The 27,292-nt window shown below is 39.9% G+C and overlaps 1 protein-coding gene across 1 annotated transcript; it reads right to left on the bottom strand.

Annotated features, from left to right (window-relative positions):
- Window positions 1-271: 271 nt before the first annotated feature.
- On the bottom strand, window positions 272-26,335 carry GLO1 (glyoxalase I). Its single transcript, XM_010389719.2, has 6 exons — window positions 26,151-26,335; window positions 10,699-10,781; window positions 8,306-8,446; window positions 7,055-7,122; window positions 6,253-6,342; window positions 272-1,736 (listed from the first exon to the last, which is right to left on the bottom strand). Exons 1-6 carry the CDS (start codon window positions 26,232-26,234, stop codon window positions 1,648-1,650), a joined length of 555 nt encoding a protein of 184 aa, XP_010388021.1. The 5' UTR covers window positions 26,235-26,335; the 3' UTR covers window positions 272-1,647.
- Window positions 26,336-27,292: the final 957 nt, after the last annotated feature.

Consider the following 27,292-nt stretch of genomic DNA (forward strand, 5'->3'; position numbering starts at 1 on the left):
GTCAGTTCTAGTACTCAACATGTGAAATTGGTCTTCATAAGTTCCTTACCTTTTGATATTCTGTTTGCACTTTATCTACCACAATCCTTTATTCCTTATTCACTTTCTTCTTCCCACCTGATCCACAGATACTACCTGCTTTACGGGCTGTACAGAATCACAAATGTTCTCTGTTCAGAATGAGCCTACAAGCCTTTTCAAATCCTTTCAGTACTCCCTAAGGGGAGCTCTTTTTTTTTTTTTTTTAAAGAAAGGACATGATGGACAAAGGTTTACAAATTAAACATAGTCTTATTTGAAGTTTCATTTTATTTCAGTCTATAAGTATTGCTGTTTGTTTAAAGCACTCACATAAATCCCTTTCACCCAAAAAGGAAACGTAAAGTGCTTCTAGCAGTACAAGCACGATTGGCATGGCCTTTCCAAAGGTCTTCCACTACAGTCTAGAGAAAAATCTAAATATAGTCATGCAGAAGCTGGAAGTTTTTATTTTCTGAGCCATTAGAGATTTTCAAAATCACTTTTTAAAAAACCCATCAAATGTCAATCATGGCAGGGAAGACCACTGAGCTGATGTCTGATAACTAAGCTATCACTGAACATAATTTATCATATATGGCTACTGGCATCATGAAGACCTTGGGGTAAGGAAGACTCCTGATGAGAAGTATAAACATCACTTGTGTAGGAATCACCGGATGTCCCTAGAGCAGTTCTGTACTAAAGACTTCTAGTGTTTGCTCCCTCACCACGCTACTCAGGACCAAGAGCCAAGAGCACAGTGGTCAAACTCACTGAAGGTTTTTACAACAAGAAACCAGTGGAGGAGGTATTGTGAGGTACTACAACTTTGAGGCACAATCTAAATACTAAAAATGATTGTGCAATCTTGAGTTGAGCTGATTTATGCCATCTTAAATCCATTAATAATCCATGAAAGTGATTTCGCATGCCTAGCCTGTTTTCTTTCTCACACGATAGCTGGGAGTATTAAATGAGATAAAGTTGCAGCCTAGCCCAGTGTCTGGGTACCGTATCATTTCCTTCCTCCTCCCCTTTCCCAAATAAATAAGGTTAGTCCTTGAACTTTAAATGTACTTTATAATAATAAGAAATTACTTTTTCTGTCAGTATCCTCGTCAGCATGATTTTGAATTGCTCTCAAGAGTACCTTCTCTTTTGTAAAATAAACCCTTTGTACTTTACTGAAAGAACACTGTTTCAGTGTTCTTTACTTGCCATTGTGAAAAAAGTGGTTTCTGAGGAATTGAAACCCCGGAAGATAACCACAACAAAAACATGTTAATTTTTTTTAAAAATGATGATTCAAAGGCAGATTTGAAGAGAAGTAATATTTAGGAGGCAGAAGAAGGCAAATGCAGCCTCTGAAGGGAACTGTTCTAATGATTACCTAAAAAGTAAAGTTAAACAACTATATTCAAGGACATAAGATAAAGCATTACTTGAAAACCAGAATGACTGAACAGTTAGGCGAAAAAGAACATCTGAAATAGGAAGGGGAAATGGACTGAAGAATAATTTGAATCAGAACAATGATCCATCAGTCCTAGACACTTCTGGTATATAAATATCTTGAATCACATTGTTTCCTTTTTTCTGAAATCTCAAAGGAGAATTCTCACAGCACTACATTAAAGTTGCCATTTTGTTAGGATTCAAAATTTCAATCCAGTAGCCATCAGGATCTTGAATAAATGCCAGGCCTTTCATTTTACCTGTGAAATGAAATTTTTCATTATTGAAAAGACTAAAAATGAAAACACCATATAAATGTTTTTCTTTCTTTGAGACAGGGTCTTGCTCTGAATGTCAGGCTGGAGTGCATGGGACGATCACGGCCCAAGGCAGGCTTGATCTCCTGGGCTCAGCCTGCCAAGTAGCTGGGGCCACAGGCACACACCACCATGCCTGGCTAGTTTTTTGATGTTGTAGAGGCGGGATCTCAATGTACTGCCCAGGCTGGTATCAAACTCCTGGGCTCAAGCAATCCTCCTGCCTTGCCTACCAAAGTGGTAGGATTACAAGCACAAACCACTGTACCTGGCCTTAAAAACTTTTATTAATTAAAAATTTACTTTGCATTTTAATGAAGTACATTATTTTGTTTACAGTTTTAATTTTTAAAAATTCTTATTGTCAGTGTCACCCAAAGTCATACTTTTCATAAAGATTAAATTGTTATCTTGCACACATTGCAAATACCAGCCCTCCTGAAATAAACTATGGGACTGGCTGCATCTTTTAGGTATCAGGCATTTGCTTCACCTTCATGATACCATGTAGTTCAGTAGTTACAGAAATTGTCTTATTTTAAAGAAGAAAAAGAAAATAGGGAGGTGCTGAAGGGAGCTGGTAGCATGGCTTACCCCCACAACCAAAAGACCCAGATATTTGGGTCATACAAACCCTTTTAAACACTATCCTCGGCAACCCAAGCTCTGTGAGAGCCTTTCTCCCAGGAATTCATAACTGAGATTGACAGTCTAGTATGTCAGAGCTGTTTGCTTAAATGGAAAAACGTGACCTGAGAAATTTATTTGGGGACCAATATGTTGAACTGGTTTGACTCTGATCTCTGGCTCCTTTCCCCAGTATAAATCCTAGAGGAACACAGATGGAAAATGCAGGGAAAAGAAAGAGAGAAAGAAAGAGAGAAAGAAGGAAGGAAGGGAGGGAGGGAGGGAAAAAAGAAAAGAAAAAGAAAAGAAAAGAAAGAAGGAAAGAAAGAAAGAAATCCTGCTGGTGACGGCTGGGGAGAATGGGTGAGGATGGGGTGGGGTGACTGTTTTAACTTGGGCTGTGTGGGAGGTGGTAGTTCTGGCCTGGACCAGAAGGCGGTACATAATGGCTGTGGGAGAACAGAGTTTTGCTTTTGCTCCTCCCTCACTGCGGTGTGCATCAGCACCTGCCCTCTCGCTTGTTCAGATGTCCTTAGCAGTAAACAAGGGCAGTGCAGGAGCCTTGTGCTTGTGAGAAACTGAGAAAAACATGTAGGGCCACATGATCTCCCCAGCCCTCTCTCCATGCTCAGGGCTAGGGAATACTATTGGAAGTGTCTCCTACTAACACTGCTTCCCTGAGGGATGAAGTGGGAAGATCCGACCTGAAGAGTTGTTCTGTGGAAGGTGAAATGTTTAAGTCTCATTTCTAGGTGCCTAGGAATCTCTGGTCTAGGCTTATCCAGCCCATTGTCCTGAGATCATATGGGTTGTTAAGGACAGGGATCTGGCCATTCTCCTATTCACACTGCTTGATGTGTTATAATAGTGAACAGTTGCAGGGGAAAAAAGCTGAGAGGACAAAATAATAATTTGAGAAACATAACCATAAAAAAAACCCCAAAGCAATAGATTGTAAATTCCAACAGAAGAAGTATTAGAATAATGGACCAAGAGCTATTTTTGTCTTTTTTCTGGAGACAGGGCCTTGCTCTGTCACTCACACTGAAATGAAGTACAATGGTGTGATCATAGCTCATTGCAGCCTCCAACTCCTGGGCTCAAGCAATCCTCCCACCTCAGCCTCCCGAGTAGCTAGGCATACAGACTACAGGCATGTGCCACCATGCCCAGATAATTAAAAAAACCTTTTTGTAGAAACAAGGTCTTGCTATGTTACCCAGGCTGGTATACAATGGCACAATCATAGCTCAATGCAGCCTTGAACTGCTGGCCTCAAGTGATCCTCCCAATCCTCTTGCCTCGGCCTCCCAAAGTGCTGCAATTACAGGCATGAGTCACCATGCCCAGTCCCAGGGACTATTTAGACATGTAAAAGTAATGACCAGCCGGGTGTGGTGGTTCACATCTGTAATCCCAATACTTTGGGAGGCTGAGGCAGAAAGATCATTTGAGGCCAGGAGTTTGAGACTAGCCTGAGATAACATAGTGAGACCCTGTCTCTACAAAAAACAAAAAATTAGCCATACATGGTGGCATTTGCCTGTAGTCCCAGCTACTCGGGAGGCTGAGGTAGATTATTGCTTGATCCCAGGAGTTTGACGTCGCAGTGAACTATGATCACACCACTGCACTTCAGCCAGGGTAACAGAGCAAGACTCCGTCTCAAAAAAAAGTAATAAGAACATATTAAGGAAACTAAGCAAAAATTAGAGATCAAAATTATAACAGGTGTTTAAGAACAAAATAGATGAATTAAACATCAGAACAGACACATTTGGGAGAAAATTAGCTAATTGGTATTCTAGTTTGAGGAAATCTCCCAGAATGCAGGCAAGGACAAATAAATAATATAAAAAGCTTCTAGAATAAGACAGAAGAATATACAAAGGAACATAGATTGACACATTTTTCAACAGCAACATCATATGCAAAAAGAAAATGGAAGAGAATTTTCAAGACAGAAAGAAATTAAACCTAGGCTTTTCAATAAAACTGTCCTTCAGACATAAAGGCATCATTCTCAGTTACACAGAATCTCAAAAGTTTTGCCTTAAAAACCCTTTAAAGGGCTGGGTGCAGTGGCTTACACCTGTAATCCCAGCACTTTGAGAGGCTGAGGCAGGCGGATCACCTGAGGTTGGGATTTTGAGACCAGCCTGACCAACATGGAGAAACCCCATCTCTACTAAAAATACAAAATTAGCCAGCCGTGGTGGCGCATGCCTGTAATCCCAGCTATTTGGGAGGCTGAGGCAAGAGAATCACTTGCACCCAGGAGGCGGAGGTTGCAGTGAGCTGAGACTGTGCACTCCATCCTGGGCAACAAGAGCAAAACTCCATCTAAAAACAAAAACAAAAACCCCTTTAAAGACCATTTTGGTTGAGGTATTTAAATAAAAGAACAGAAAAATCCAAAAGATGCTAAAAAGGCTGGGCGTAGTGGCTCACGCCTATAATCCCAGTGCTTTGGGAGGCCAAGGTGGGAGAATCGCTTGAGCTCAGGAGTTTGAGACAAGCCTGGGCAACAGAGCAGGAACTCATCTCTACAAAAAAAAAATAAAACAATTAGCTGGGTGTGGTGGCATATGCCTGTGGCCCTAGCTACTTAGGAGGAGGCTGAGGCAGAGGATTGTTTGAGCCCAGGAGTTTCAAGGCTGCAGTGAGCTATGACAGTGCCACTGCAGCACCCCAGCCTGGATGAGAGTGAGATCCTGTCTCAAAGGAGACACTACAAGAGATAAATGAAGAAAAAGTGATCAAACACCTTGATATATTTATTATTATCTTTAAAAAATAAAATCAATACTATCCCACTCTAGGTAATAGTGACAATGAGGATGAAGTGAAGCAAATTCCTTTCCTATTGGGGAGAAGATTTGGGTATTAAATATATATATTTTTTTGATACGTAGTGTTGCTCTGTCACCCAGGCTGGAATGCAGTGGTGCGATCTCGGCTCATTGCAACCTCCACCTTCCAGGTTCAAGTAATTCTCCTGCCTTAGCTTCCTGAGTAGCTGCGATTACAGGCATACCACCACGCCTGGCTAATTTTTTCTATTTTTAGTAGAGACGGGGTTTCACCATATTAGCCCAGATGGTCTAGATCTCCTGACCTTGTCATCCGCCTGCCTTGGCCTCCCAAAGTGCTGGGATTACAGGCGGGAGCCATCTCGCCCAGCACTGGCTATTAAATATTTAAATTTAAAAAAAAAAGGTGAAATTAAACAGTGAAATATTTCAAATGTTTAGATTGAGACTCTGAAATATTCAATATTTCAATTTTATTTTGAAATATTTCAGAAAGAGATCTAAGTAAAATAATAACAATACATGTAAACCCAGCGAAATCCATACATATGCTATTTCAAAAAACCTACCTAAAACATAAGGACATACAAAGGTTGTAAAAGGTGAAAAAGAAACACCATGTGATTATGAACTAAAGAGAGCTGGTGTCGTTATATGAACATCAGATAAAATTGACTTTAAGGAACTTATTTTTGGGTGGAAAGATACACACTGATAGTGAAAGCTGGTGGCCAATGAAAGAAAGTGGTGGGGTCGGGGAGTGGGAGAGGGAGCCTAGGGTTTTGATGGCTCTCCAGGTCCTGTGTCTAGTCCCTTGGAAAGCCACCCTAGTTGCTGTCTTTCAGTTCCCTGAGATACCCAGATATTCTTCCAATCATTTCTCTTTTTTAAAAATCTGGTTGAAATGGAGACTTCTGTTACTTGTAGCCAAAAGGGTTTTACTACAACAGTGGCATCTCTTGGTACTTAGTAAATATTAACTAAAGACGGGCCTGAAACACAGTAAATAGTAGACTCACCATCATCAGGTTTCTTCACAAATTTGACTCCCAGTTCTTCGAACCTTTTACAAGCACTGTGTACATCAGGAACAGCAATTCCAATGTGACCTTATGTGGCACCCCCCGAAAAAAGCAGAGAGAAGGAAGAAATAATTACAACAGGGTGTCCAAGTATCACAAGTAGCTTCCAGAACTTGTTTATTTCAAAACATAAGGCACTTGGGAACAGACTTAGGTAGGTTCAAAATCTATAATATGTTAAAGAACAAATATAGGTCTAATGGGCTGGGTATAAGTAGTTAATTAGTTGCCCTGAATTATAAATTATTTAAAATTAACCAATATCAGCTCATATACAGTCTAATCAGTTAAGAATAATCTACACCAAAAAACAGTAATCATTTACTAATACTTAATAGGTTTGTGGTTGGCATTGACTACAGTAGCCAGCTGAAGCCTGCAATACGGTCATCTTGATTGAGAGATTGGAGAGCAAGGCAGAAGTGTATGTGCTAGCAGAAACTGGGATTAGTATTAACTATAGCTTTTTAAAAAAAAAAAAAAAAGTCTACTGGAAATTAATTCTGAGACTTAAAAGTAAATCATGGTGAGACAGTAAATGTAATGTTTAGATCGAGACTCTGAAATTAAACAACTCCTAAATAAGATTATTTGTGGAAAATAAAAATAATCATATCTCTAATAAATTGATCATACTTAATTAGGACATTAATGTTTTAGGTTTATTAAAATCATAATTATACACGTAATACAAAATCACACAAATCTATCTATATCACATACACACAGGCAAACTCACCAAATCCTCGAGGGTCTGAATTGCCATTGTGGTAACTCTGGGTCTCATCATCTTCAGTGCCCCAATTGCTACAAAAGGAAGGAAAACATAGCTACAATGTCCTAGGGAATAGATATTCTGAAAAGAAAGTAACATCTTTGAAATCTTACCATGTTTATATGCTACTTGACATAACTGGCCTAACCCCTGCTACACAAATATTAAGTTTTCAACTATAGAAAGGACAAATGGGCAAAGTATGATTTTAACTAGACTAAGGAGACAGTAAATACAGGTACTGGACAAGGACAATAATGAGAATAATAACAGTGCTCATTTATTGTGCTCAATACTTTATATTTCATTTAAACCCTTAAAACAGCTCCATGGGCTAGATGTGAACATCTCCATTTTATTGATGAAACTGCCACTTACTTGTTTAGAGTCACAGACTCACATCTAAGTCTGCCTGATTCCAAAACTTTATTTTGAATCAAGGGACACACGAAATCACACACTCTGAAACCAATCTCTTTTGGTAGTTGTTAAAGTGTGCAGATAAACAACGTAAAGAAATTGCCTACATTTTTAAGTGTTCAAGTTATAAAAATATCAAATTTCAATGTTAATTATTACAAAATGGTTTGAAGAGTTTTTAAAGGAACATATGATATCACATTTCTAGATAAAAAATGTAGCAAAATAATAAAAGAATAAATTTTTGGATGCTGAAAGACTAATTATAGTACCTAAACATTAGTTAGTAACAATCAGGCAAATATCTTACAATTTCAGGGTCTTATATTCTCTATCTAAAAGACAAATGGGCCAGGCGTGGTGGCTCATGCCTATAATCCCAGCAGTCTGGGAGGCCGAGGCGGGCAAATCACTTGAGGCCAGGAGTTTGAGGCCAGCCTGGGCAACATAGTGAGACCTTGTCTCTATGCCTCTACCAAAAACAAACAAAAATAATTAGCTGGGTGTGGTGGCACACATGTGTAGTCCAAGGTGCTCAGGAGGCTGAGGCAGGAGGACTGCCTAGAAGTTAGAGGCTTCAGAGAGCCTATCTCTAAAAAAAAAAGATCTCATTTGCCCAAGAACAATACGAAGACCAAAAGATGCATGAAAAACACTTCAATATATTATTACAAATGTGAAGTGATTAGGCAGACCTGGTTTGAATTATACTGGTAAGTAAACAAAACAAAAAAGATTTTTAAAAACTACCTTAAAAAATCTAAAATATATACAAATGCAGAAATTCATACTCACTGTGTCAGCTCCAGTGTAGCTTTTCTGGAGAGCGCCCAGGCTATTTTTTCCTCTTTATCTTTAGGGATGTCATTTTTATCCTCATAAGCCAAGAAATAGAGTGAAAACTTCATAGCAGGAAAATCACATTTTTGGATTAACCTGCAGTGAAAAAACAAGAAGCCTGGATCATTAACAACAGGAAAGGCTAATTCATACTATAATCAACATAACTTAATATTCAAGTTTTACTAAAAAGAAGAGCTATATGTAGTAAGCCTATTTTAATGGAAGAAGCAGGAAGAGAAGTCAGTGAAAAATATTAAAAATTCATCTGTAACTTTTTGAAACACAAAAATAAAAACTTCTATAATTCATCAATTATTTAAATATAACATTTAGCTGAAATTATGGTACTTGTTAATAAATAGAAATGGCTATCTCCAAAAGAGAATTCTGTTTATTTGTAGTGAAAAATATAAAGAAACTTGTTATTTCATATATATACACACATACAAACACATATATAAATATATCATTCAGTTAAATAAACACATTTACTGTGTTCTTACTATGCCAAAACATCTACGAAAGGAAATTAAGGTAAGAAAGGAGGAAGGACAGACTAATATCACAGAAGACGTGAATGTCAACAGTAAGGTGGCTAACAGTATCAGATACTGCAGAAAGATCAAACAGTATTAAGACTAAGAAAAGCTCACGAGATATGGAAAGGTCCCATGAGAGCAATGTCAGCAGCATGGGAAAGCATCAGCTGGATTATACTGTACTGGGGAGAGAGAATGGCAGGTGAGCAGGTAAAACAGTAGCAAGCATGACAGTGACAATGGGGAGGTGGGCAAGGGAGCAGAGGGCAAGGAAGTCCTGAACTTTAAGTGACTTTAAATGGTGTAGGATTATTTGGCAAGGAGTAAGGTGGCATGAGAATGCATATATGATTTTCTTTAGATTATTCAGGATTAAATGCTCAAAGATGACTTTGTTCATAATCAATAAGACCAAATGGCTGAAGCATATAGCAAATGGTAAGTTTCTAGAGTTCTGCTTCCAATCTTTTATTTCATTATCACTGCTATATAATATGCCTTGGCCCACTTAGATCCTTGCATTGACTTATCACAAATAAGATTTACTCTAACATGTTTATAATAAAGTATCAAACACCTCAAATACTCCAATCATGAAAAACAATCTCTGCACCTACTAAAGCAGACTACACAACCCTTATGGACCAATCAGACAGGACTGAAGGAAATGAAACTGTTGCAACTTGCTTTTCTCAGTTGTGCAAATCTTCCAGCTTACTGTCAACTTGTACCCAAGTTGTACCCTCCAATAGGAGGGCTCCACACACAAAGTCAACATTAGAGTCCATCAGACAATGGATGCAGGTTCCAGCCCTGCCATATGCCAACCATGGGATTTGGAGCTAGTAACTCCATCTTGTTAAGCTTTGCTTTTTCCATCTGTGAAATGGGGATAAAAGTTACCTCCTCCTAAGACTGATGTGAAGACTAAACAAAATAACATTTGAAGTGCCTGGCAAAGTGTTCAATAAATCTGTTTTCATTTTGTCCTTTAAATATGTTATAAATATATTCATAATACCTTTTTCTAGAAAAAAATAATAAACTGAACAGCAGTTATCTCTGGGGAGAACAACTTGGGGAGGGAAGCCATCACTTTTCATTTTGTATTTTTCTGAACTGGTCAAATTTTCTAAATATAGACATACATTACTTAAATTTTTCTCTCAATGTGAATGGAGGTTATCTAGGCACTAAATTTAAAGATTATTTTATTATTCATATATCTATATGATCAAAAACAAAATGCTCACATAACTTAGGGAAACAAATCAACAATATGACAAAATTATTTCTCAATATACCTCAGTAAAGCTGGAGAAAAAAAGAAAAATAAACAAATAAATATGCTTTAGGATTGCAAGCTCAGTGGATATGACCTGTTGAGCAAAAGAAAACACAGCCTAGAAAAATGGAACAGATGGTCACTTTTAAGTAAACCTATTGGTTTTCTGAGTAGTAAGTCCTTATTATCTATAACTTTTCTGAAGTAAACAAGAGGCTAAAAGTGGCCAGAACATCAAAAGAGGTCTGAATACATTAAGGATTTAGCTGGGAGCTCTCAGAGAAGGGAGGCTGGAGAAAATGCAACTATTTGTGTCTTGTTTTCCCCTTTCAGGCTGGCTGGGATAGAGAAGAAAAAGAATTTAAGAGAGAAGCCCTGTCCAGCCAGGCCTAATCACAGACTCCTGGCCAAAAGAACTTCTGTTACTTCTGAGACAAACTTTAAGATGGGTCTGAAAACACTCTCTAGATTTGCAAAGCTATATATTTAAACATTAAGGTGCCAATAAGTACTTGACTTACGTCATTCCAAGAACTCTAGTATAAAAATCAAGTGACTTCTTAGGATCCTTCACTCGTAGCATGGTCTGCTGCAATAGAAAATCCTATGGAAAAATATTTATATTAAACATCTTTCACTTTTACCATTTATTACCAACATTAATTGTGCTCTCTGTAACAAGATACAAAAACAGTCCACCATTATAACATAATTGTTAACTTACCACCTACAACTTGCGAGGGCTCTCTGCCCAGTGGTGTTTTCTGGTTGCAGGCCTCTGTGTGGTACAAGTCCAAAGTGTCAGAAAGTTCACACCACAGAAATGACCTTCAATCAATGGTGGATAAAAAACCTGGCATGCTTGTCCCTTGGTGGGACAATTCGGAGGCAGGTACCACAAAGTCCCTCAAAGAATCCCCAGCAGGATTGAACCTCAGTTGCCCACACTGGTAATCCACTCGTATACACCTATGATCACCCTCTCTCCCTAACTCCACAGAGCTCTCTATGACCACTTCTCAAACTACTTACACCTTCCTCTCTAGTCTGCTTTGGGGCTACCCAAACTAAGACACTGATTTTACACATAAAGAGTTTGATCACTATAATATTTGTTGAATGAAGGCATAAATGCCCTTCTAGAATAATTTACTGGTGACCATGCAAATTAGCAAAGAGTTGCTCACAAGATCCTAGACTCCTAAATAACTAAAAGGGTAAACAGTTACTGTTGCTAACACCTTTGGGAAACTGTTCAACTTACCAGCAAACAGAAGGCTTGACTGAGAAAAGGGTAGAAGGTATGTAAATTCATGGAGTTAAGATTATTAATAGCATTAATAATTTGACTTAGGACTTGTATAATAACTCTATATGGTATTACTATCGATAGGTATTCATATCCCATGTTATAGATAAGAAGCTGACACTAAGTAATTAACTGTCTAAGGCCTCTAATTTTTGGTCTCCCTTTACCATTGGTATGTACCTTCCAGAACATGAGTCTGTGAACCTCACTGGTGCTTCCTAACAGATTTTTTTTTTTTTCTGTTATACCCATGGCTTGACAAAACAGGCCTGAAAATTCGGACCACTTCTTTTGAAGCCACATGCCATTTTTCTCCTATATAACCCACATCATATAAAATACAAATATAGTTCATTCAGCATCATTAGGAAATTATATTTTTCTCTTTTGCTAAATTTTAAGTAAATGAAATATAGTCTTTTAAGTATTAAAATTCTCATTTAAAACAAAACTGGCCAAAAAACTACTTTATCTTATTAAAACTGATCTTAATAAATATAATAATTAAATTATTTATTTGCAGCTTATAATCACATACCAGGCAGGTTACATGTTTCTAGAACATTTGGATAGCTTTTCTCAGTCAGATGCTACAGTCCTAAAGGTCTCGGTTTTATCAAGCAGCTGAGAAAGAGAAAAGTAGTTCTGCACATCCAAGTGCTAGCCTGGTACTCACACCTGGGCCTTGGTTTTCTCCTGTTGAACATATTTAAAGTCACTCTGTGGCTGCCATGATGTGATACCAAAATAAAAAAAAAAAAAAAATTAAAGCAGCAAGACCATATCCACTTCATATTCTGGTCTAAGCATATATTAAAACAAGGCACTATGAACACTACCAAAATAACAAACATCCTTCTTTCCCAGCTAATATGAGTGGTAGCTGCTTCTCTATTGGTTACAATGTTTGCTTGAGGGAGCCACCTGCAGGACAAAGTCTTATGTATAGTCAATGTAGGTTGTGGGTGTTAATAAATATTATTATTATTATTATTTTTAGATGGAGTTTCACTCCTGTTGCCCAGGCTGGAGTGCAATGGTGCGATCTTGGCTCACTGCAACCTCTGCCTCCCGGGTTCAAGCGATCCTCCTGCCTCAGCCTCCCAAGTAGCTGGGACTACAGGCACGCGCCACCACGCCCGGCTAATTTTTTTGTATTTTTAGTAGAGACGGGGTTTCACCGTGTTGACCAGTCTGGTTCTTGAACTCCTGACCTCATGATCCACCTGCTTCAGTCTAAGAATTCATATTCTTTGACCAAGATGTTCTCTTTCTAAAATTCTAAGGAAATACTCTGACAAAGATTTATGTACAAAGGCATCCATCACAGCACTTATACAATAACTATGTGCCAGATGCTGTTCTAAGAGATTCACAGTTTCTAATTCATGTAATCTTCACAACAAGCCCATGAGATACACTTTATTATCATCCCCATTTTACTGCTGAGAAAGTAAGTGGCAGAGAAAAAATTCCAGCCCAAGCAATCTGATTCCAAAGTCCTTGCTTTTAAACCACCAACTTCCTCTAACAACAAAGGAATAGCTAGATGGTATAACACAGGCATAATAGAATATTATGGAAAACATTTAAAATGCTGCGTAGAGACACATTAAATGGCATGGAGATACATACAGATGGTATATTAAGTCTAATGGCATGGGAATATATACAATGGTATATTAAGTTTTAAAAACGTAATATATATATACACATGCATATGAAAACAAATAACACTTAATATGCTATTGAGATTAATTATATCTTAAAATTAATGTTACGGCCTTTAACTTTATTATTAAGAGAACTATGTACTATATCTACCTAAATACATACACATAAAGAATATTAAAATTCACTTTAAAAAGTGTATACATGGCAAAAAAAAAGTAAGATATATTCAATGTTAGTGAATTTATGTATAAAATAGAGGCTTATAAATCCTTTGCTACAAATTGTCAAATGGGTATAAAAACAAGGAGGGCTTATTTTTAAGAAAATGATCAAGTTATTCTATGCTCAGATAACAGAGTTTTATTTTTATCACCAAAATAGTCTGTTAACTCCCTGTGCCTCTTGTAAACACTTGCATGATCTTGAGAAAAAGTTTCTGTTGTAAAAAGTTAAGTTCCTGAAAATTATTGCTGTGTATTGGCATGGTTCTAAAATATCACTTAAAATACATGTATCTCCTGTTTTAAAAAGATTTATGCTATGCTCATGTCTCGTCTCACCTGACAGTCCTCAACTTAACTGTGTCTTTCCCTTATCATGCTCTAAATTTAGAATAAAAATAAGATGTCTTTTATGCCTAAACTATCTTTGGTTTTACTGGGATGGCTACTGGGTGACAAAGATTTGCTCCTGTGCCTTATCAAAAGGTGAACAATAGAAATAATAAGGTTTTTTCAAGGGGAGGGGAAGTGTCATTCTCCAAATTTAATTAACAAAACTACTGTAAGAAAACTTTTTTTTGAGACGGAGTCTCGTTCTGTTGCCCAGGCTGGAGGGCAGTGGGGCAATCTTGGCTCACTGCAAGCTCCACCTCCCGGGTTCAAGCGATTCTCCTACTTCAGCCTTCTGAGTAGCTGGGACTACAGGCGCCTGCCACCACGCCTCGCTAATTTTTGTATTTTTAGTAGAGATGGGGTTTCACCATATTGGCCAGGCTGGTCTCGAACTCTGACCTTGTGGTCCACCCGCCTCGGCCTCCCAAAGTGCTGGGATTATAGGTGTGAGCCACTGCGCCCGGCCAAGAAAACTTCAAAGGTACAATTAAGGATGTTTCTAGTGCATTTCCTACCTGCCTACAATACAATGCTTACAAAACTATAAAAGTGAGGCAAGGGGCCGGGCGCGGTGGCTCACGCCTGTAATCCCAGCACTTTGGGAGGCCAAGGCGGGCGGATCACAGGGTCAGGAGATCGAGACCATCCTGGCTAACACGGTGAAACCCCGTCTCTACTAAAAATACAAAAAAAAAAAAAAAAAAAAAAAAAAAAAATAGCCGGGCGTAGTGGCGGGCGCCTGTAGTCCCAGCTACTCGGGAGGCTGAGGCAGGAGAATGGCGTGAACCCGGGAGGCGGAGCTTGCAGTGAGCCGAGATCGCACCACTGCACTCCAGCCTGGGCGACAGAGCGAGACTCCATCTCAAAAAAAAAAAAAAAAAGTGAGGCAAGGATGTGAACCAAAGGATTAAGTCCCCTTTAAGCACCAGTAAATGGATTTTTTTCTGGGGCATAAGGGATGAGAATCGGGTACAGCTTCATTTTTAACCTAAGGATGTCCAATTGCTTCAGCACCATTTGTTGAGCCTATCCTTCCTCCAGTGAACTGCTTTTCATCTTTGTCAAAAAGCTGTTGGGCATACTAGTGTGGATATATTTTGGAGTTCTCTATTGTGTTTCAATATTCTATCGCTCTGCCAATACCACAGAGTAGTGACTACTGTAGCTATGTAAGTTTTAAAATCAGGTAGACAAATTCTTACCACTTCATTCTTTTGCATAACTGTTATTCTAGTTTTTCTGTTTTGCCTTTCAATCTAGAATAACCCTGTCTCTGTCTTTAAAAAGTTTGATAAGGAGTGTGTTAAACACGTATATTGATTTGGGGAGATTTGACATCTTTACTATGCTGAGTCTTCCAATCATGAACACAATAAATCTCTCCATTTATTTACATCTATGACTTTTTGCATCACCATTGCTGTTTTCAGCATATGCGTCCTGTAAATGTTTACTAGATTTATATCTAAGTATTTCATTTTATTGGGCAATTGTAAATGGTACTGTATTTTTAAATTTTTGGTGCCTGTGTGTTCTTTGCTAGTATATAGAAATGCAATTGATTTCTGTATGTTTATTTTGTACCCTGCAACCTTGCTGAACTCACTTATGAATTCTGAGAGTTTTCTGTAAATTACTTATTATTCCCTAGACAATCATGTCATCTTCAAATAAGGACAGTTTGACTTCTTCCTTTCCAACCTATATGTCTCTTATTTCCTTTTCTTGCTTTACTCCACTGTCTAGAACTTTCATAACTTTGTCAAATAAGAGTGGTAACAGCAGACATCCTTGTCTTATTATCAAAATTAGGGAGAAAGCATCACCACTGAGTGTAATATTAGCTCTAACTTTTCAAGAGAAGCTCTTTATCAAGTTAAAGAAATGCCCCTCTATTCCTATTTTTTTCTGAACTTAAAAAAAGAAATAATGAATAAGTGTTGAATTTTGTCAAATGCCTTTTCTGTACCAACTGATATGGTCATGTGATTCTTCTTTACCCTCTTAATATGGTGGTTTATACTGACTGATTTTTGTACACTGAACCAGCCTTGCATCCTAGATATAAACCCTACTTGGTTAAGGTGTATAATTCTTTCTATATATATTGTTGAATTCTGTTTACTAATATTTTGTCAAGGGTTTTTACATTTATATTCATTAGAGATATTGGTCTGTAGTTTTGTTGTACTGTCTTCATTTGTTTTTGGTATCAGGGTAATATTAGCTTTATCAAATGAATTGGGAAGTGTTCTCCTGTCTTCAGTTTTCTAGAAGGGGTTATGTATAATTGATGTTAATTCTTCTTTTACATTTGGTAGAATTCTCCAGTGAAATCACTTGGGTCTGGACAATCTTCTTTGGAAGTTTGTTAATCATAAATCCAATTGCCTTAAGTTATAGGACTCATCATATGAGTTCATATTGGATGAGGAATTTGTCCAATTCAAGTTGTCAAATTTATGTATACTAAGTTGTTTTTAGTATTCCCTTATCTTTCTTACGTCAGAAAGGTCTGTAGTGTATCCCCTATTTCATTCCTGATATTGGTAGTTTGTGCTTCGTTTTCATTGTCAGTCTTGCTACAGGTTTGTCGATTCTTCTGGTCTTTTCAAAGAACCAGCTCTGTTTTACTGATATTCTGTTTTTAATTTCATTAATTTCTGCTTTTCTATTTCCTTCCTTCTGCTTCCTTTGGGTTTATTTTGCTCTTCATTTTCTAGTTTCTTAGGAGGAAGCTTAAGTTGTTAATTTGAGACTTTTCCTCTTTTATAATGTATGCAGTCAGTGCTATAAATTTCCCCCTTTGCACTGTTTAGCTACGATCCCTTTTTCATTTTCATTCAGTTCAAAATATACATACATATATTTTTGAGACAGAGTCTTGCTCTGTCGCCCAGGATGGAGTGCAGTGGCGTGATCGCGGCTCACTGCAAGCTCCACCTCCCAGGTTCACGCCATTCTCCTGCCTCAGCCTCCCGAGTAGCTGGGACTACAGGCACCTACCACCACGTCCGGCTAATTTTTTGTGTTTTTAGTAGAGATGGGGTTTCACCATGTTAGCCAGGATGGTCTCGATCTCCTGACCTCGTGATCACCCGCCTCAGCCTCCCAAAGTGCTGGGATTACAGGCGTGAGTCACCGCACCCGGCCTCAGCTCAAAATATTTAAAAATTTCCCAAGACTTCCTTTTTGATCCATGGAAAATTTATTTAGAAGTGTGCTGTTTAGTTTCCCAGTGCTTGAAGATGTTCTTATTATGTTTCTGCTACTGATTTCTAGTTTGATTCCACTGTGGCTGAAGAATATATCATTCAATTCTTTTAAATTTGCTGAAGTTGGCTTTAGGACTCAGGACATGGTCTACTTTGGTATATGTTCTACAGATACTTGAAAAAAAAAAGGAGAACTCTGTTGTTGTTGGGTGGAACATTCTACAAATACTAATTAGATCTTATTTGTTGATGGTATTGTTGAGTTCTTCTGTTTCCTTGTTAATTTTCTGTCTAGTTCTATCAATTGTTGAAAGAGGAGTGTTGGCTGGGCATGGTGGCTCAAGCTTGTAATCCCAGCACTTTGGGAAGCCGAGGTGGGTGGATTACTTGAGCCCAGGAGTTCAAGACCAGCCTGGGCAATATAGTGAGACCCCATTTCTACAAAAAATACAAAAATTAGCTGGGTGTGATAATGCACACCTGTAGTCCCAGCTCCTCGGGAGGCGAGGTAGGAGGACCCCTTGAACCCAGGAAGCATAGACTGTAGTGAGCCGAGACAGCACCACTGCACTCCAGCCTGGGTGACAGGAGTGACACCTGTCTCAAAAAGAAAAAAAGAAAAAGTGGTGTTGAGGTCTCCAACTATAATTTTAGATTTTTCTATTTTTCCTTTCAGTTATATCAGTTTTGCTTCATGTGTTTCATAGCTCTGCTGTTTAGTAACATACATTTATAATTACTATATCATCTTGGTCAATCACAACTCTTTTATCACTCTCTAATGTACTTCTTATGTCTGGTAATTTTCTTTGCTCCAAAATCTACCTTATGTGGTATCAAGATAACCACTCCTGCTTTCTTTTGATGAATATCTGCATGATTTATCTTTTCTATCCTTTTACTTTTAACTCGTCTCTATCATATTGGAAGTGAGTGTTATGTAGACAGCATACAACTGAGGCATGTTTTTTAATCCACTCTATCAATCATTGTCTCTTAATTAATGTATTTATATCTAATGTAAGTACTGAAATGTTAGGGCTTAAGTTGGCCATTTTATTCATGTTTGTTTTCTGTTTGTTCTTTTTTTTTTAATGTTTTCTTTCTTCTTTTTGCCTTTCTCTGAGTCACTGGAACATTTTTAAAATTCAATTTTGATTTATCTATAGTGTTTTTGCATGTATCTCTTTGTATAGTTTTTTAAGCGGTGGCTCTAGGTGTTACTATAGATGTATACACATATGGTGTATATATACATATACACATACACATATATACAGACATACATGTGTATATGTATATACACACACGTAACTTATCAGTCATTTGGTGACATCATTTTATTAGTTTGAACAAGGTACAGAAACCTCACCTCTCTTTAAATCCCTGTACCTTCTCCCACTTATAATTATCTGAAATATTTCCACTACTGGGTTGGGGTGGAATTTTAGGTTCCTCATTCCTAAAAGGGATTTTTCCCCAAGAGGGGAAAGCCTGGCAGGATGAAAGTCCTGGCTCCCTACTCACCTTGGCAGGGGAAGGCTGGACAGCTCATTGCATCTGGTTGGGCGAAAATCTAGGCTCCCCACTCAGCTTTTGCTGTCATGGGTGGGACTGAGGCCCCAGTGTTTTCTATGGAGTTTAATTGGAGTAGAGCAGTTATTGTCTAAAAGTTTTCTTTCTTGCCAGGAAATACTGCCCATTTCCAGGTCCTGTGGCTAGAGAGCAGGCTTTCATTAGGCTTTTCTTTGGTCTATGTCCATCAGCATTTCCAGGTTACTAGCTTCTTCAGCTTCAAGTCTGGGCTATATTCGGCAAAAAGAAAACTTAGGAAACTCATCACCTTGTTGTTTCTAGGGTCTCAAGGTCCCTAGCCAGTCTACCTTCTTCTCACCACCTTTCAGAGTCTTCCAGTGTTCGTCTTATATATCATGTCCAGAGTTTTTAGTTGTACTTAGCAGGAGGAATAAGGAAAAGTATGTCTACTTCATCTTGTCAGAAGCAGAGTCTCTAAATGAATTTTATACAACTGCCTCCCACAATGGGATAAGAGTGTATTTGGTTACAATATGTCTATTTTCAGGATGAATCAAAACTGGTCAAAAAGCCACAACAATGATAAAAACGTTGTTTGACTTTGTGTTTTCTCCCTGCGAAATCTCAAATTTGCTTCTAGTGATGAAGATACTTATTTCTCTAGAAGTATTACTAGAGGTTGTAATTGTAATTGTAAGAGGTTACATCTTACTTAAAGCTAAAATCTCCATTTTAGTCCTAAATGGACTAATCTTAGTCCATTTAGGCTGCTGTAACAAAAATTCCATAAACTGGGTGGCTCATAAACAACATTTATTTCTCACAGGTTTGGAGGCTAGGAAGTCGAAGATCAAGGCACTGGCAGATTTAGTCTCTGTCCTCATAGATGGTATCTTTGCACTGTGACCTCACATGGCAGAAGGGCTTGATCATTCTTTACAGTCTCTTTTATAGGATGCTAATCCTAATCATGAAGACTTTGACCTCATGACCTACCTAATCACTTTCTGAAAGGCCCCATCTCCTAATACCTGCCTCAGGGATTAGGATTTCAACATATGAATTTTGAGGGGACACGTTCAGACCATAGCACCTCTACTACCCTCAGTCTGCAGAAAGGAGAAGTTCCACACTTGCATTAGCCACGTTTTCAGAAATTAAAAAATTTCTCTGGTTTAAAAAGTGTTGTGTTTCGACCTTAATAAGACTGAGACCAATTCTCTTTAGAGACTATCTACTTTGTCTCTCAAATAACTTTCAAAAGTGTTATACTGCTCCCAACAGAAAGCCTTCTTTTTTTTTCCTTCAGACGCAGTCTTGCTTTGTTGCCCAGGCTGGAGTGCAATGGCACAATCTTGGCTCACTGCAACCTCCACCTCCCAGGTTCAAGCTATTCTCCTGTCTCAGCCCCCCAAGTAGCTGGGATTACAGGCACGTGCCACCATGCCTGGCTAATTGTTTTGCATTTTTAGTAGAGACAGGGTTTCACCATGTTGGTCAGGCTGGTCTCGAACTCCTGACCTCGTGATCTGCCCGCCTCGGCTTCCCAAAGTGCTGGGATTACAGACGTGAGCCACCGGGCCCGGCCCCAAAAGTCTTCTTAAGGCTCAACTAAACATCCAGACTTATAAGACAACCATAGCCATAGGCCTTACATGGTACCAGTTTACTCAAAAGGGTATCAGTTAGAAAAACACAGATTGCCAACAAAGAAGTATCAGGTAGGTGTTCCTCTTCAGTGGGAGTCCTTACAGGAGTCTACACAGATCAGGTACAGGGACAAGATTCACACTGGGTATGAACGAGAATCACTCTAGGGCAGAAGGCCCCGTGTACCACAGAAGCCAGTATCTCTAGTAGCAACTCCATAGGCAGAACTTCCAGAATCTCCACAAGGGACAGTTATGAGAGTCACTACAATCAGGGAAGTCTAAAGCTATGGCTTCCTTTCAGGTATTTACAATTCTCCCTCTCCAGATGCAATTTACCAATTGGGCTATTTTTACCATAAGCAACAAACACGATTTTTCATTGTTTCCTGGGAAACTAGGGAGTTAACAAAAAGTCAAATTTTCATAAAAGGGGAAAGGGTTTGTTAACTCTTTATTACTAGGTGTCATATCTTCCACAAAACAAAAGTGAACAAAGTTGTTTTCTCCAGACTTTTTAAAAATGAGCTTTTCAACTGCCTTCAGTGTATCTTGAGGAAAGCAAGAAGTCCTCACTACTTCCTGCCTAGACTATTATCTCTTTGCTTTTCGTAGGCTTATGTGCATGCAATTTGGAGTGATCTTTCCATAAAGAAAATCCTGTCATGTCATTTTTGGCTTAAAAATCAATACTTCAGTGGTTCCTGAACACATTTGAGAGACAGTCCCAAATGCAAGCACATGTGTAGCTGTATACTTCTCTAACATCAACGGTTATCACCACTCCCCTAAACTGGTCATCTCAAACATTTTCTATTTCATACCCTTATCGCTTAAATAGACATCATTACAGGGTGAGAAAAACAAATGAATATAATGGGAGTTCTCATCTTTTGAGTACCCCAATGATTATTTTGGTCACCCTTCCCTCAAGTCCCACTGCTTATAACTTCATTCACTGTGTTACCCGCAGGCCCCTGCCTCAGTTCTCTGATGTCATTATGCCTTTGTATATATTATGATTCTTTATGCCTAGAATAGCCATTTATCTGGCCATTGCCCTTCTTCCTTCCTCCTTTCCATTCCCTATTCTCCCTTCTACTGCATTCAATTCTACCAATCTACCTCGATTGGACAGGGGCCCCACATATATATATTCATATATATGTGGAATGATGTGAAAACAGACATTGGTAGTGGTGGTGGAAATAACGGCAACACTGAGGACATTGTCTACTGTATCAGTGGACACAGATACAGACAGTAAAAAAGGAAAGATCTCCAGGAGATCACTACTTGGAAGGAGAATCTGACCTTTTTTTTTTTTTTGAGATGGAGTCTCCCTCTGTTGCCAGGAGAATCTGACCTTTTAAAGAAAATTAGCCCAGAAAGATTGCCCAAAATGGGTATAGAAAGATTGCCCAAAATGGGTATAGAAAGATTGCCCAAAATGGGTATAGCCAGACATTCTTTGGACTTCTTTTACAATGAAGATGCTAATGATCAAAAAACAAGTTGACTTTGTGCCACTGCTGCTCTCTTCTTTACAAACGAGACCCTCATCATTTATCTTACCTTCTGGAAGAGCTTTTGAAGTGGCCTAATCACCTCCAGACTTGGATCCTTCCAATCTACTTTATAAAATACTTCAAAACCCTGACTCATTCCCCACTACCTATATAAAATCTAACTTCCTTAGATGCGACACTCAAAGCTGACTCCAGAATCTGGCCCCAACCTACTATGTTAGCCTTTCCCACCACTGCTGAGATAACCTGATCTGCAACCAATAACATTTAACTAACCCTCCAGTACCTGCCCTGCATTGCAATTCTGCCATCCTAAAACTAGATTTTTGCTAAGATGTTTCCTTCATCTAGAATGCCTTCCCATGTACTCTGTCGGAATCCTTCTCATCTATCGAGGCATGGGCCCATCACCACTGTCTTTTTGATGTGTGCCCTGATCCCCACAGCTGAAACACAACCTTGAATTGTATCAGTCTTCATAGTTTAGAGAACATAATACATGTCATTTTATCCTCATAGCAGCTCTCTGAGATATGTTTATGCTCTTTCTACAAACTCAGCCCAAGTGCCCTGGCAAGGTCTGCAGCCAGTGACAGAAGTGGGGATTCAAATGCAGGTCTTCAGGCTCCAAATATCCTGTGCATAACCCATTCCACTGATGCTACCTTTAAAAACCTCTACCTCCTCTGTGATCCCAGGGTGATTTATAATTTCAATAGCACACTAACCCCAGGTCCATTGTGTATTAGAGTTGATATAAGCTGGTAAAGGGAGGGAACCTCGTCTTGTTTATCCAAGTATCCCCTAAGTATTTACCATCTTTACATACGGTGTAAATGTATCAAGTGGTCAAACTGAATTTAATTCATTGAGGTTTTTTTTTTTTTTTTTTTTTTTTTTTGGACAGAGTCACACTCTGTCACCCAAGCTAGAATGCAGTGGTATGATCTCAGCTTCCTGCAACCTCAGCCTCCTGGGTTCAAGTGATTCTCCTGCCTCAGCCTCCCAAGTAGCTGGGATTAGACGTGCCCGCAACCACGCCCAGCTAATTTTTGTATTTTTAGTAGTGACAGAGTTTCGCCACATTGGCCAGGCTGGTCTTGAACTCCTGACCTAGGGTGATCCACCCGCCTCAGCCTCCCAAAGTGCTGGGACTACAGGCATGAGCCACCATGCCCAGCCTTTATTGAGGTTTTTTATTTTCCTTTATGGCAAATTGTTGAGGGAAGTCGGGGACCCTGAATGGAGGGACCAGCTGGAGCCATGGCAGAGGAACATAAATTGTGAAGATTTCATTTTAATATGGACATTTATCAGTTCCCAAATAATACTTTTATAATTTCTTATGCTCATCTTTAATCTCTTAATCCTGTTATCTTCGTAAGCTGAGAATGTATGTCACCTCAGGACCACTGTGATAATTGTGTTAACTGTACAAATTGATTATAAAACGTGTGTTTGAACAATATGAAATCAGTGCACCTTGAAAAAGAACAGAATAATAGCGATTTTTAGGGAACAAGGGAAGACAACCATAAGGTCTGACTGCCTGTGGGGTTGGGCAAAAAGAGCCATATTTTCCTTCTTGCAGAGAGTCTAAAAACGGATGTGCAAGTAGGGAAGATATCGCTAAATTATTTTCCTAGCAAGGAATATTGATATTAATACCCTGGGAAAGGAACGCATTCCTGGGGGGAGGCCTATAAACGGCTGCTCTGGGAATGTCTGCCTTGTGCAGTTGAGATAAGGACTGAGATATGCCCTGTTCTCCTGCAGTACCCTCAGGCTTACTAGGATGGGGAAAAACTGCCCTGGTAAATTTCTGGTCAGATCGGTTCTCTGCTCTCGAACCCTGTTTTCTGTTAAGATGTTTATCAAGACAATATATGCACTGCTGAACATAGACCATTGCCAGTAGTTCTGCTTTTGCCCTTTGTCCTGTTCCCTCAGAAGCATGTGATCTTTGTTAGACCCTTATCAGTAGTTCTGCTTTTTGCCCTTTGAAGCATGTGATCTTTGTACCTACTCCCTGTTCTTACACCCCCTCCCCTTTTTGAAACCCTTTAAAAACTTGCTGGTTTGAGGCTCAGGGGGCATCACAGTCCTACTGATAATGTGCTGTCACCCCTGGTGGCCCAGCTATAAAATTCCTCTCTTTATACTGTCTCTCTTTATATCTCAGCCAGCCAACACTCATGGAAAATAGAACCTACGTTGAAATATTGGGAGCGGGTTCCTCCGATAGCAAATTCCAAAATTACTGCTGGAGTCAGCACCCCAGAAACAGAACAGAGTGGAGGCTGGAGGTGTGGGCTCCTCCCTGGGCAAATCACTCAACACCTCTATGTGCCCAAGTGTCCTTATTTGTAAAATGAAAATCATAATTATGCCTTCTTTATAGGATTGTTATTAGGATTAAACAATGTACTTAAAAACCAAGCCAGGGGCCAGGCGCGGTGGCTCATGCCTGTAATCCCAGCACTTTGGGAGGCCGAGACGGGCGGATCACGAGGTCAGGAGATCGAGACCATCCTGGCTAACACAGTGAAACCCCGTCTCTACTAAAAAATACAAAAAGCTAGCCGGGCGAGGTGGCGGGCATCTGTAGTCCCAGCTACTCGGGAGGCTGAGGCAGGAGAATGGTGTAAACCTGGGAGGCGGAGCTTGCAGTGAGCTGAGATCCGGCCACTGCACTCCAGCCCGGGCAACAGAGAGAGACTCCGTCTCAAAAAAAAAAAAAAAAAAAAAAAAAACCAAGCCAGGGCCTGGCACACTCAATATATACCAGCTATTATTATATATTCCATTTTATGTCTCCACATAGTATTCCCACGGCCAAAAATTACTGATCTCAAAATTAATTACTCCAAATCATCAAGAGAAATTTACATACTATGGAATGTAAACTAAGCTGCAAGGACATTTACTTAGTATATTTTATAAAGATCTCCCTGGAATCCTTTTTATTTGAAATAACCCATTACATAAAACCCCTAGTTATCTGGGAAAATATTTTACACTGAGTGACTCAATTTATATTACATGAAAAAACCAGGTATTAATATTAAGGGAAATACAAGTGAGATGAGTATGACAGGGAATTTTTTTTACCTTCCCCCTTAATTTTGCAATGACTAACATTCTTCTTAAGCCAAGTACCAGGTGCTAGTCAAAAGTTTTAGCAATGAGAGGTGTCTGACTCTTTGCCCTGAAGGTAAAGAACAAGCAGGGACCAGAGTCATGGACCACTTATGGACCCTTTTAAAGGTCTGCACGAAGCACATATTCAATCTTCAAGGAATTTACAAATGATGTAGTCAAATGAATAAATACAAAGGCGTTTACAGACACTGATGACTTCACTGGAATAAACAGCAGTTACTGTGTCTGATTTTTTTTTTTTTTTTTTTAATGACATGGAGTCTCTCTCTGTCCCCCAGGCTGGAGTGCAGTGCCGCAATCGCGGCTCACTGCAACTCCATCTCCCAGGTTCATGCCATTCTCCTGCCTCAGCCTCCGGAGTAGCTGGGACTACAGGTGCCTGCCACAATGCCCGGCTCATTTTTTTTGTATTTTTAACAGAGACGGGGTTTCATGGTGTTAGCCAGGATGGTCTCGATCTCCTGACCTCGTGATCCGCCCGCCTTGGCCTCCCAAAGGGCTGGGATTACAGGCATGAGCCACCGCGCCCACCAACTGTGTCTGATCTTAACATTGCAACCGAGACACCACACCTGAGTGAGTTACACTGATTCTTACTCAGTAAAGACATGTTCGGTAGGTGAAAGCCTTCGTATGCAACAGGTCATTTCTCTTACTGGGTCATTACTGTAAAACGAGAGGGTAAGAGAAGGAATTTCTAAGATTCCTTTCAGATCCAAACTCTGTGATTCTGTAATCTCTCCTGGGCCCCACCAAGACGAGGAAGGCAAGAAGGGCGGTTGTGACCCACAGCAAAGGCCATGCAAGCAAAAGTGAAATTCTGGGCGCGGTTAAACTCAAAGAGATCAAATTAGTTTGCAGGAGTTAAGACTGGAGTCAGGGTGGTAAGGAAAAATGAGGCTGGGCAGGACTGGCACAGGACAGGCATCTTTGAACCTATTTCTGAGAGTTCTGAAACTACTGTTCTCGTGGGCCTTGGCGACTGATTTGGGAAACCTGACCCGGGGTTGGCCTGGCTTCCAGCCACCGTCGCAATATAAACAAGCCAATTCAAAACAGGGTCGCAGTCTTTGAAACTAGCTGAGGCAACAGATCCCCTCCACATTTCGCGGGCCCCACCATCGCCCCATCGCACACCATTATCCCTCTTCCCAGCACGCTCCCGTCCGCCCGCCCGCCCAAGGCCGGCGGACCTGCAGCGGCGGCGGGATGGGGTTGGATAGAATGCGGCCCGGTCCCGGCCTAGCGGGGCTCGGGGAGCCGTTCCCTTCGGTCCTGCGCCCACCTTGGTACTGGGGTCCGCGTCGGAGCAGCAACTGAGGGCGGCTTCGTCAGTGAGGCCGCCGGACGGGGGCTGCGGTTCTGCCATGGCTGCACTGCAGTATCACAGATGACCCGACCCTAAGGAACAGAAGAGTCACCCACGCTCCGCCTCGGCCCCGTGCCGCCTTAACTAGGGACCGCGCGATGGCGCCGTGGGCGGGCGACCGCTGACTTCCAGCCAATCGCTGCGCGGAGAGCAAGTTGACTCTCTGCTGATTGGGTCCCAGTGAGTCAGCGCCTCCACCCACAGGACTATGCCTCAGACTACAACTCCCAAGGAGCCTTGCGCATAAAGGAGGCAAACTTGTTAAAAAAAAAAATGCAGGCTGGGCAGAGTGGCTTCTCTGTTATTTAATGAACTAATTTTGTTTGTTTAACTAAAGTTTGGTAACCATTCATACCTCAGGACTGCAATTTGGTAGAAAATTGGAATCCGATGGAAACTGAGAACTGTGAGTTGTTCTTTTAAAATTGTAAGGATTCAGAGGTTTCTCAGTTTAAGCAACACAGAGTAATTAAAACAATTGTTGAGTCGAAAACCTATGTTCAAGTCTTGGTTCCGCTATATATTAGCGCCAGAAGCTTGCAATAATTACTGACCCTCTCTCTGAGCTTCCTAACAGGATTTAGTGAGAATTAAATAAGTTTTCTTTTTTTTCCTTTTCTTTTTAAAAAAATTTTTTAAGACAGTGTCTCGCTCTGTTGCCCAGGCTGGAGTGCAGTGGTGTGATCTCAGCTCACTGCAATCACTGCAGCCTCGACTTCCTGGACTCAAGCAATCCTCCAGCCTCAGCCTTCCGATTAGCTGAGACTACAGGCTGCAAAACCACGCCCAGTAAATTTTTGTATTTTTTGTGGAGATGGGGGTTTCACCATGTTGCCCGGGCTGGTCTCAACTCCTGGGCTGAAGCGATTCTCCCGCCTCAGCCTCCCAAAGTGCTGGGATTACAGGTGTAGCCACTGTGCCCAGCCTAAATGAGATTTAAGTCATGGTTTGTCTGCTTAGGTTCCAAATGTCCATAACTTGCAGGACTTTTTACTTTAATATATATTTTGTGTTCACTGGAAGGCTTAGTCATCACTGTGTCTTCAATGACTGACTCA

This window comes from Rhinopithecus roxellana, chromosome 4, assembly GCF_007565055.1.
Source record: "Rhinopithecus roxellana isolate Shanxi Qingling chromosome 4, ASM756505v1, whole genome shotgun sequence".
In the NCBI taxonomy this organism is placed as follows: Eukaryota; Metazoa; Chordata; class Mammalia; order Primates; family Cercopithecidae; genus Rhinopithecus; species Rhinopithecus roxellana.